Below are 12,477 nucleotides of genomic sequence, written 5' to 3' on the forward strand. Positions count from 1 at the left end.
TGGACCTCTTCAAGGTCCTCGATGGGTCCCACTTCTTCTTCAAAATCCCCAAAGCAAGGATCTAAGTCTCTATCCTCACTTTGGGCAACGCCCTATTTGGTGAGATTATCACCTGAGCGGGGTTGAACATCAGTTTCCATTTGCAACTCCTTCCCGGTGGCATCCCACGATACACCCTTCTTTTCCTTGGTGATCGAGGCGTTGTAGCACTCTCTTGCTTCCCTTTGATTTCCCAACATGCATCCTACCCTTGCGTCCATTGGGAATTTCATCGCGAGGTGCCATACAGAAGTGACGGCTCGCAGGTCGACCAGAATTGGTCTCCCTATCACAATGTTGTATGCCGAAGGACAATCAACTACTATAAAAGTAGTGAGTAATGTCCTGTTAGCAGGTGTAGTGCCTGCTGTGACTGGGAGTCTAATCGACCCTACTGGGGCGAGCCCTTCTCCGGAAAAACCATAAATGGTTTGGTTGCATGGCTCCAGGTCCTTTACGAACAACTTCATCCTTTCCAGAGAGAACTTATATAGGATGTTGACTAAACTTCCTGTAACGACCAACACCCTTTTCACCATCATATTCGCGATTTGTACATCCACGACCAGCGGATCGGAGTGTGGGAATCGCACATGCTGGGCGTCGTCATCAGAGAAGGTGATCAGTTCCTCCTCTGTTCGAGCCTTTTTTGGTGCACGATCCTCGACACTCATCATCTCGATGTCCTGGTCATGGCGTAGGGTTCGAACATATCGTTCCCTCGCTTTCCCACTATCTCCTGCAAGATGTGGGCCTCCGCAAATGGTGAGTAGGGTACCTGCCACGGGAGCTAGCTGTAAAGGTGGCGAGCGTGTGTAGGCGCCGACTCGTTGCCACCTTGAGCCTCTCGCTGAGAACCTCCCACAGCTCGTACATATCTTCTTAAATGTCCCTGTCTTATCAGGAACTCAATTCCATCCTTCAGCTGGTTACACTCATTGGTGTCGTGCCCGTAGTCATTATGATAACGACAGAACTTTGTTGAATCTCTCTTGGAGATATCTTTCCTTATTGGTCCGGGTCATTTGTAGGGCATGCTCGAGCTGGTCGCCTGGTAAACCTCGGCTCGGCTTTCAACAAGGGCAGTGTAATTGGTGAATTTCGGTTCATACTGATTACCTTTGGGGCGCTTACTCTCGGAGGTCGAGGGTTCGTCGTTCGCCCGCTTTCCACCATTCTTACCGTTGCCATTCCCGTTGCCTCTGCCATTGCCATTGGGCTTAGACCCGTTGGCGGCTTTGACGGGTTCTTCCTTGGGGCCCTTGTCTTTTGCTGGCGATTTCCCTTCATTGGCAATCATGTCCTCGAGCTTGATGTACTGATGAGCTCGGTCTAAAAACTCCTGGGTACTTTTAACCCCATGCTTTATGAGGCTACTCCAGAGGGGAGAATGGTGCCTAACCCCAGCGATTAAGGCCATTATCTTGCCTTCATTGCCCACAGTCTTGGCTCCTGCTGCGGCTCGCATGAAGCACTGAACGTAATCCTTCAAGGGCTCCCCCTCTTTCTGGTGTATCTCGACCAGTTGGTTCGCCTCGGTGGGGTGCGCACGACCCACATAGAACTTTCCGTAAAATTCCTTCACGAACATCTCCTAGGATATTATACTTGCAGGTGGGAACTTAAAGAACCACTCCTGGGCGACATCAGAAAGTGTCGCTGGGAAGATCCTGCAACGAGCATCTTCAGAGACTTTATGAATGTCCATTTGTATCTCAAACTTGTTAACATGAGATACCGGGTCTCCATACCCATCGAAATTTGGCAGAGTAGGCATTTTTGAACTTGCTGGGGGTTTCTGCCACAGCAATCCTTTGTATGAAAGGGGTGCCTCATCTCCGATCGTACTCAATGTGCGATGTCCGCCCCCCGACCAGCTGCTGCACAACCTGGTTCAGGGCATCGATTTGAGCCTGAACGGCTTCCGAAATTGCTAGGGCCTCTGGTGCCGGGGGGATGTACTCATCGTGCCTTTCTCAGCAGTTGTTGAGTACATCCCTCAAGTCATCGTCTCTTCGTCGCTGCTCGCTGGCTCCAAGCCGGCTAAAGACGTTGTTTTTTCTGGGCTACCCCCCAGCGTTATGTCCTTGTCGGTCTTCTCTAGGTGGGGGGCTCCTGCCTCCACCTCTTTCTTCGTTCCTCCGACCAGCATTTCCTCTGCCTGAGTCGGCCTCATTGTAGCCGTGACCATCTCTGAACCGTGACTAGCTATGATGCAACCGAATATTTCCTCTATTGCCCCCTTGGGCTGGCATTTCCCAAGCGTTAGGGGGAGGCCTGCGTTGGTCGGTTGGTCCCCGTTCATTGTCATGCCGTGGGGGGCCCTTGACCACAGAGCCTGTTTCTGAATTCCTTCTGTTGGAAGAAGGACGATGCCCCTTGCTCGGTGGATTTGGCTCTTCACCCCCTTGGCATCTAGGGCTACGGGGTTGTTGCCCAGCCCTATTCTGCCTCAGGCACGGGAGATTTCCTCGACCAGCCTGAGACGGAGGTTGCGCCTCAGGATCCCTAGGTGGGATATCATCCTGAGGCATAGGTGGCTGCTCCGGCCTTTGAGGGCTTATTGGCTGGAGCGGAGGACTAGGATTGGGCCCCCTTTGAGGTGGCCCACTTGGGGGTTGATCAGGCTGGGAGGTTGGCGCAGCCTGATTCCTAGCCAGCTGGATGGCTGCTTCAAGGGCTGCCATGGCATCCCTTTGCCGACGGTCCATCTCTGCCTGCCGCTCGCTCAACTCCTAGCGCTGACGCTCTATCTCCCTTTGTTGCGACGCCATTATCTCGGCAGCATTCTCCTAATTGGCCCTCAAATTGGCCAACTCATCTTGCAACACCCCCAGTGTTGTCTTCAGGGTCTCAGAGTCCAACTCCTCCTCATTAAACTCCAAATGAGGTTCGTCTTCAGCCACATTTGGGGGAGGAGGCTGGGATGGTGCAGCGGCAGCCTGTCCAGTCTTCTTGGTAGTTTTTGCCATTAGATCTTCTTGAGTTCAACTCTCAATGAAAGCACCAGAATGTTGACCCTCGTTTTGGTCAACGACACGGAGTCTAGAAAACGACAGAAAAATAATATAGAGCTTGAGAAAACAATCTAATGGAAAATAAAGAACACAGAGAATTATAGTGGTTCGGCCCCAATGATTGGTAATAACTTACGTCCACTTGATACTATTATTGGTATTGAGCTCCAAAGGTGTGATCAATGAACTAGGGTTCCTGAGTTTCACAGACCTTAGAAGAAGAAAACAATACAAACGATGGATAATAGTAATATGATTCAGAAAAAGAGAAAAAGCCCCCCTCCTTGAGCTATTTCTTGTGTATTTATAGGCTCGAGAAGGGTTACATGAATCAAATGATAATATCTTTCCTTAATAAACGGATCTTCAACTCATAATGAAGAGATATTCTCGGATATCATTACAACTGTACAGATCTTTTACATAAATGAACGGAGTATACGATCAGTCTGTTCGGATATAAACTTGATCTCCGTATGTAGAAATATTTCTGGTCGATAGGCGAGCAGTATATCTGCCACGTGTCGTCCACGTGCCAAAAATTCTTGCCATGTCATCAACAACTGTATTTTGGATAAACAGTCCATATAACATCGACAATCTTTAATTGATGTATACCCTTTCTCTCTCTTCATATAAGGTGCCCATTTTTGTTTTTAAAGTTTCTTTATTTCTCTCTCTTCTCTCTAACTTCAAAAAAAAATTTGGCCACACCACTAGTCAGTTAGGCTTAAGAGTAATACCATTGCGACCTATTCTTCAAGGTGATCATTTTGATATGTGGGAATCATACGTTTTTTCGCCGTCACCGGAAAAGATGACCAGAATAAAAAAAACAATCTTTTAGTTTATTTTTCATATTCTGTTAACCAAAAAATAACTTAACTGTAAACTTAAACAAATTGTAAAAAAACGAAAATATTTCTTAATAATTGCAATAAGTTATTTTTGTGCTGTATTTAACAAGTAAGTTGTCTTTAAATTTGATAAAAAAATGTGTATTTATTATTATAATTCAAAAGTAACTTTTAAGTTTATTTTTTGTTTGATTAATTAAAAAACACTATTACTCACATATAAATTACATTATTGACTAAAAAGTGAATTAAAATTTTTCATAAAAAAAGCTGTATAGTATACTAAAAATAACTTTTAATAATAAGCTATATAGTAATTTTTTATACTTTATTGTAACGTATTAGTTTTTAAAAAATGACTAATCAGTAACGTAAAAATATCTTCTTAATAATAAAACACCATAATATAACATAAAAATTACTAATTGGTATCTCAAGATAAAAATATTTCAATAAACAAATTTTAGAGGTAACCAAAATGTATATAAAATAATATGCTCTAAAAATAAACTTTTTATGAAAAAGTAACCAATTAATAACTTGTTAACATTTTAAGTAACTAAAAAAATAAGATTTGGAGAATGTTTCAACATTCATGTATATTATTTTTAGACTCCAATATTTTGATAATGTGGCAATGTATTTTTATAAATAAAATTTTGTAGTTTATTTTTATAAGTATTTTATGTTATATTTATATTATTGTAAAGATCCCCAATAAAAATGAGATGTGTTGGTGAAGTTTTGGAGTGCAAATGGCCCAAGGAACAAGACAAACTTCAAACAGAATAGACAGAACTAAACTAACAACATATCTGACATAACTGACTGTTATTCCTAACAGGACCAAGACAGAATCCATACATAAATTTAAATTTTGATCAATATTCAATACAACTAAATAAAATGTAGGGAATGAAGTGGACTCTAAAATGTTTAACTATAATGAAAGAAACTTTGCATGATCATAGAACTTCCGATTTTGTTAGTCCGGAATCCAGACAAGATATGTTAAAGCTCCCATAGAGTCATTTTTTTGTATGCCAATCAACAGATGAATCTAAATTGGGGTCAAAGAACAGAAAACATGAATCTAAATCAAAACTCCAAAAGGGTACAACTACAACCCCAAAGGAGCCAATCTTGATGTTTTTCCTACACATGTATGTCGCAAGCTGAATTCCACGTACCGAAAAAAGAAAACAAGGAAAAAATGACAATCAAATAAGTTGACCTGTCACCACCCTCCATTCAGAGCTGGTTTTTACCTTGCCGCAGTTCTTGCACTCATGGATGAATGGTAATTGGTGCTTCTCTGTTTCCTGTAAGAAGTATAAACATCATCGTATTGGCTTACTTCATTAGGATTAGCTGTGGCTCCGAGCCCCAACCTTCCAGAGCTACCAAATCCAGGTTTACGATCCACACTTCCATCGACATATGTCCCTGTCTCAGGGTCCACCTGCAGGTTTGGCGGTGGGGGGATGCAAGCCCCTCCCTTCCGTGAAGGAGTTTCTCTTTCATATTCTCTCTCATACTCATCATCATCATCTCCAGCATCAGATTTAATGGGCCCTTCAGAAGGGTTAACTTCACCAATCTCTTTAAAGAATTTGGACACTCTTTCAAGAACTTCTGATTGTGTTATACTGGATGGAGGTATGACAGTAGGGATGTCCAAAGGACTCATAGAAGAGTAAGGCACTCCACTGCCAATCTGCATCTTTCTGACCATTCCCGGAATTAGACCAGGTGGGAACAAAGGATATGGCGGCACCTTTTCACCGCTGTTAATAGTTTGGCCTGGTACTAAATGGGGTGCAGGTTGTTGACTTGCTGTTTGAATAGAAGCGGGTATGGAGATGGAGCCTGCAAAAGCACTAGGAGTCACTGAATTTGGAAGAAATTGCTGGGATGCAACCAATGATGGCATGCTTTGACCAGGAGCTGCATGTTTATCGTGCTCTTGGTCTCCTGAACCAGTAACAGAACCTGGCCGTTCAGGCTGCCATTGCGACAAGTTATGGTTTGCCGTCTGTTGTCCTGTGTCAGAAGTAAGAGACTGATTAGCATTTAATATCTAGCTGGTGCGATTCTAAAGAAGCCTATATAAAATGTATAATTAACACATTTGGATATAGAAAAAACCGAACCCACAGAAACCCCATCCAGAGCAGTCAGGCAACGACCGGCCTTAATAATGCAAATACATACACCTTGATATAATAAGGAAATGCCTAATTCCACACAAACACTAGCAGAAGAACAATCACTAGTCTACCAGAAGCTAAATCTGCCGATGCAGCAGTTGAGGGTCCAGCAAAAGAATTGGCCGACTCTCCACCAATCATATCATTCCGTAGTGCACTAATAGCATCTTGATCATAAATGTTATTGGATGCCCATAACTGTAAAAGCTGTTGTAACTTTGACTGGTTTTCCTCTTTGATTTGAGGATTATGGAAGATCCTGGCAAGCATGGAACCTAAGACAGGCTTGAATGCAAGGGCTTCGTTATCAAGTTCATCACCAGTTCTTCGGTGCACACTGTTAATTTAAAAGAAAATGTCATATAAAGACCACACAAGTACTAAGAATTATTGGGCATCAAAGAGTGCAATTACAATCAAGAAATGAATCTCCGACTAATCTATCAGCAATTAAGAATATATGTCATAGATATAACAACTAAGCAAGAGAGAAAAAAAAAAGAACCATGAGAAAGATTAAAATCAACTATTAGACAAACAATCATCAAGTCCATTTCCTATGAGGTTCATCCTACAACCTGAATAAGGGTGGTTATTTCATACAAAACAGGAGCAAAATATAATTTCTTTTGGTACACTAACTAGCATTTTTCAATTGAAAGCCAATTTTAAAGCAGCTGCGTTGATCAAAAGAAAATTTGGCACTACAAGTCTAAGATTTAGATTAACAGTTGATGGATGGCATGGATAATAAAAATAAAAGATTAGGACGGTTTTGCAAATTTAAGCAAAACGCCAGTAGCACACTACGCAAATTCACATACCTTAGAGAAATATTGTACGATATTGCAGAAAGCTTTTTCAGGCATTTGAATTTCAATTTACAACTTTGGCTAAGACTCTTAACAATAGTCTAAAAGATATTTCCAAAGAGAGAGAGAGAATTCTTCTAAACTAATTTTAACCCCCCTGCACACAAAAAATAAAAATATAACAAAAATTCCTGTAGGTTTCTCTTTTAAAAATAAATTTAAGGTTGGAAGCAAGCTGACCGAAAATGAATGAGGAAAATAATGGGGCATCTTAAATGGGGGAAAAAAAAGGGAATCAAACTGTACTAGTTCTAGAAAGTTGAATACTAACTAAAGCCCAATTTGTCATAGTTGGTTGGTCCCTTGACCATAATATTCTTGATATTACTCCTATCTACACAGGAATGCTCAAACCATCTATCCTTAAATCAACTAATTAGAATTTTAGTGGGTTTTAAGCAGCACAGTTTCAAGAGATGGTATATGTTATAATGCAAGAGAAACAAGTATTAACTGACACAACTATTTTCAATCTCAAAAACATCACCCAATTATGTACTTAAAAAAAACAGATGAACCTATCAAAAAAAACGAAAAACACATAAGTGATCGACAAATTAACATACTGATAAACGAAGTTTCACGGAACAACAACACAGTAGCATTCAGATATAAGTTTTGTCCGGGTGAATAACATCAGAATACTAGTAGAAGAAGAGTGATGTAAAGAGTACCTTTCAAAAAGAATGTCGTTCGCAAGGTATATTATATGCAATTGCCTTTCGGAATCATCCACAGAAAATACCCTGTCTCTAAGAGCCTCAGCCAAAGCCGGTGCAAATATAGACCTCTGCATGAACCAAAACTTGGCACCTTTGATAGACTCTTTGGTACCATTAAGAGTAATAAGCACATTACTTAACTCCACCGCAACATCGGAAGGTAGCGGACCCGAAAGTCCTTTGAAAGCCTTGGAAGACTGATCATAGTCTGGTCTACCGTAAGACCCAAAAGGCTGAGGATGTTGATGCTCATAGAAATACGGTGGTTGATGCATTTGGGGGCCACCCATTATTGGAGGAGGTGCACTCAAATGAGACGGGCTCAACATGGGATTTGGAGGAGGACGCATCATATGTATAGACGAGGGAGGAAACGGCGAATTGAATGACCCGCCTGGGCCTCTTGTAGATAGCCAAAGCTTATAACGGTAGTAACCATGGCCGTCCCCTCCAAACAGGAACCCATAATCAGGATTATCTTGCTGCTTTTCCCGTATCATGGCTTCAAATTCAGGCCCATTCTTTGCCGCATACTCGGCCAATTTATCGACTCGCTTGTGAAGCTCGGGGTCTGAAGGCGGAGCAGCCGGTGGTGGCGGCGGTGCCCCCGCACCGGCATCGTAAGGAACATGAAAAGGCGGAGGCACAAGCGGAGGGCCCAGGTGGGGAGGATAAGCCGACGGGGGCTGCTGTTGGAGATGATGGAGGTGCGGATGCGGTGATGGCGCGTGGGGATGAACTTGCGGCGGCGCGTGGGGATGGACTTGGTAAGGAAATTGCTGCATCGACGGGTGCGGGGGAATGAAAGGAGGGGTTGGGGCATGGAACTGCTGCGGAGGGTATCCGAACCCTTGCTGTTGCTGCTGCTGCTGCGGATTCGCCGCAGCAGCAGCCTGACGCTGCTGCTGGGCATAGGCCATGGCAGACGCCGCGGCGTAATCGTGAGCTTGCCGATCCATCTCCGGTGTTACTAGGATGACTTGATCTGCAAAATCTCTCGGCCTTCAGTTCAGGGGGTTTGAAAGACTTTTTTTTTTCTTTCTTTATTTTTAAAATATCCGAAACAAACTGTTTTAGAAAAGAGTAACGTTGCATATGCGCCGTAGAGATGGCAACGGGTAGGCAAGGATATCACTATAACACGGCCCTAACCTTACCCATACCTTGTTATAAAGTACCTTATTCTATTACAATATAATTTTTAGGGTACGGATATTAGCCTAATGCTATGTGTGGTAGGATGGAAAAAAAATGGGAAGGAGAAAAAAAATAGATAGGATAGAAAAAGTGAAGGAAAGAAAAGAAATGTATTTTCTCTTCTTCTTGTTTGGTACAATGATAGAAAAAAAGACTTCTTTTATTTTTTTGTTTGGTATTTGAGTTAAAATTGAGAGGAAATAAATATTTTTTTGACATGTATACTCTCGTGACGAGCCCTAAGTAGTGGCAGATATGTAATATCCACTTGGATGGTCAACAGTCAAACTTTGACCCTTGTTGGAAATTAATGTTTATAAGTAATCCTTAAGCTTATACTATAAACTACAATAATCATAAGTCCAAAAATAATAGAATAACTCAAATAATTATATTGAAAATAATCGTAATAAAATTGGGATCACTCTCATCATGTTGACCCAGGATTTGGCCAACTGACACGGAGTTACAATATGCTTGATATGAATGAATGTGTAGAGAAGAACGTAATGACAAAAAGTAATAACAACATGATATTTTTATAGTGGTTCGGCCCCAGGATCTGGTAATAACCTACGTCCACTTAGACTGTTATTGATATGAGAACCAAAGGAGCGATCAAAGAACAAGGGTTCAATGAGTTTCACTAACCTCTCAAGAACAATACAATATCACTCGGAGAATTACTATAGTCTCAAATGATTCAAAAGCCAAAAGTCCCTTCCTTGAGCTATCTTTTGCTATTTATAGGCTCAAGGGGAATTACAAAAGATTGTTACAGATATTCTTTCCTGAATAATCGGATACTCAGGAGATTGTGTGAGTTAAATTCGGGATTTACAAAGATCTTCACAGTAATGTTGCTTTGTATGCGGAACCATCGACCAGACTGGTCGCAGGTAAGACTGGGCTGCTTACTGCTTCTAACGCGTCTCCTAGTCGATACTCTAGCAGAGCTTTTCCAGATGTCAGCCACGTGTCCAGGGATCACTTGCCACGTCATCAATGCTAATTTTTTGGATAACATTTGCCCCCCAAGTTTATTTATTACGAGCAATAAATAAACTTTTGAACGAACGACTCTTCGTTAACCCCGCCTTACGTGTCAGAACTCTTCGTGTGTTCTTGGAAAAAGTAACCTACTTCTGTCTAATCACGTCTTTTCGGTTCCCCAGAAATAATTCAACGGCCATTCTGCTTCTCCATACTTCAAAAAAGGGAAACTGATGATTACACCTTTTTAATGCCACAGACAAACTTATATAATACCTTCGAAATCTTCCTTTTCTTTTTATGCACGCCATTGTCTTCACAAGAAACCCTGAAAACCAGAGTTTTAAACTTCTCCGGAGATCGTTCTTCTGCATTTTCAAGACTCAATCCGAGAGTTCCCTGATCTCCGAAGACCCCTTTTCCATCTCCACGATCATTTTCTTGGTAAGTTTCCGAATTCTCATGCTTCAAATTTTCGTGGTGCATGCTTCTGTATGTTGACTGTTTGAGTTTATCTGTTTCTGGTTTGAGACGCTTGTGAATAGAATGTTTTGTAGGCAAAAAAGGGTTACGAGTTAGTTTAATAATCAAGATCATACTTTTAGGACGTAAAATCGAAGTAAAAATTCGATCTTTAGGCTAGTTGGAAAATAGGTTTTTCCCGCCCTAAGGGGAGTTGAAAAGGCTTTCTTGAAAAAACTTTTTACTTTCACCCTTTGATCCGTCTTTCAAACTGTTCGTGCGGAAAATTTAGCTTTTTGTTAGAATGCTGTTGTATAAAAGCTTGGCTTTTATACTCGACCAGCGTTATTCTAAAAAGCTTTTAAAAATTCTTTATCCTCACCTCCCCTGTAACGACCCAAAATTACTAATAAGGCTTAAGGACCTTGATTAGTGTGCCGGGAGGGCATAATTGGAGGTTATGTGAATCAATAGTGTGAGAATGCACGTTTATGAGTATTGGGTGAGCATGCGGGCCCTGTTCGACTGGTAAGGGCTTAATCGTAATTTTGGCCCGTTAGGGCATAAACATAATTGTGTGTGATAAATTGTTGAGACCACATTATTATGTGGATAGGTAGATATATATATATATATATATATGTACGTGAAATATGTGAGGACCACATTATTATGTGGAAAAATATGCAGCTGGTGACTTGGGGCGATCCTAGGGAGCTAGATAGCAGGAAAGTCACAACGGGGCTTAATGCTGGACTTTAGGCAAGTCAGGGGTACTTTAAGTATCGTGTGGTAATTTGGATTATCGGGTGATGAAAATAAATATATGGAGATATATTTAAGGTTAGAATGTTTAGGCGGGAGTACTGGGGAATTTTACTATTTTGCCCTCGGGGATGTTTCCGGTACCCCAAGCTTTGGGATTAGTCTAACAACTTAAGGATATACTTGGAAAGACTTAGAAAATACTAGATAGAAATGTAAACCGACCTTCAGTCTTCTCTCCCTTCTCTCTCTTTCCTCTCCCTCTTAAGGAAGAAAAAAACTCTGATTTTGTAAAAGGAAACCAACCAATTTCTGGGAATTGAAGGGGATAAGCCAGAGGATTAGCTCAGGAACTAATCAAGGACTGAAGTAGAGCCAAGGTAAGCATTGATTTTTGCTCTGTGGTTGGGAACTTTAAGAAAAATGGCTGAGTTTTGAATATTTGTGGTTTTGGCATTTAGGGTGGAATTTGAGGCTGGAACTTTGAAGCTAGGTCAGGGAAACTTGAGGAGAGGTGGTACTGAAGCTAAGGTAAGTTTCAATTTAAAGTTTAATGGTCGAATTCTGGAAATTCCATGGCTGGTTTTGAGTTTGTGGGTTTGAAATTTCAGAAGTTGGAATTGGGATTTTGGTGAGTCTTAGGCTGGATTTTTGGTTGGGTTGTGTTGTCTAAATCATTATAATGTTGTTATTATTAATTGGTTTTGAGTTGGGGGCTTTGGGATGGCTTAAGGTGAGGTTTAGAGATTGAAAATGATGGTTTTTTCTGGGTTCGAAGGGTCGGGCCGCGGCATGGTTCTTGGTGAGCCGCGGCCCTTCGAGGTTGTGACATGCTGAGGAAGGAGGGCGGGCCGCGGCATGGTCCAAGCAATGCCGTGGCCCTTACCTGTTTTTGTGCCCATGGAGGGTTCTGTCAGGGGCCATGCCGCGGCATGGATAGCCCATGCCGCGGCGCTTAAGGGATTTTAGGATTTTGAGAATTTAGGCATGGGAATTTAACCTAGGGTGCTCGGGGTTGAGTCTTTTACCATATTTGGTGAAGTTCAATGTTCCGATGACTAGAACTTGGTTTAGAAGCTCATTTAAGATTGTTAATGGTATCCTTTATCTTGGTTGTGACTAGGTGGTAAGCTAGGGCTCGGGGATCGGATCGCGCTCAAGGAGCATCGCTCATAACTAGCTCGTTTGAAAGCCAAAGGTAAGAAAGCTGCACCTGAGTATGTGGTTAGGTTGGGACTAAGTGTTCCCTATGTTTGTATGTATTGTTATGTGAATGTGATTAACCATGTGGACACGATGGGACTAAGAGCTCCCAACATTTGTATATCATGTCGTGAGATGGT

The 12,477-nt window shown here is 41.8% G+C and overlaps 1 protein-coding gene across 1 annotated transcript; it reads right to left on the reverse strand.

Moving 5' to 3' along the window:
- Positions 1-4,729: 4,729 nt before the first annotated feature.
- LOC133806979 (uncharacterized) lies at positions 4,730-8,839 on the reverse strand. Its single transcript, XM_062245076.1, has 3 exons — positions 7,670-8,839; positions 6,195-6,460; positions 4,730-5,956 (listed from the first exon to the last, which is right to left on the reverse strand). Exons 1-3 carry the CDS (start codon positions 8,674-8,676, stop codon positions 5,178-5,180), a joined length of 2,052 nt encoding a protein of 683 aa, XP_062101060.1. The 5' UTR covers positions 8,677-8,839; the 3' UTR covers positions 4,730-5,177.
- Positions 8,840-12,477: the final 3,638 nt, after the last annotated feature.

Source organism: Humulus lupulus, chromosome X (assembly GCF_963169125.1).
Source record: "Humulus lupulus chromosome X, drHumLupu1.1, whole genome shotgun sequence".
NCBI classification, from domain to species: Eukaryota; Viridiplantae; Streptophyta; class Magnoliopsida; order Rosales; family Cannabaceae; genus Humulus; species Humulus lupulus.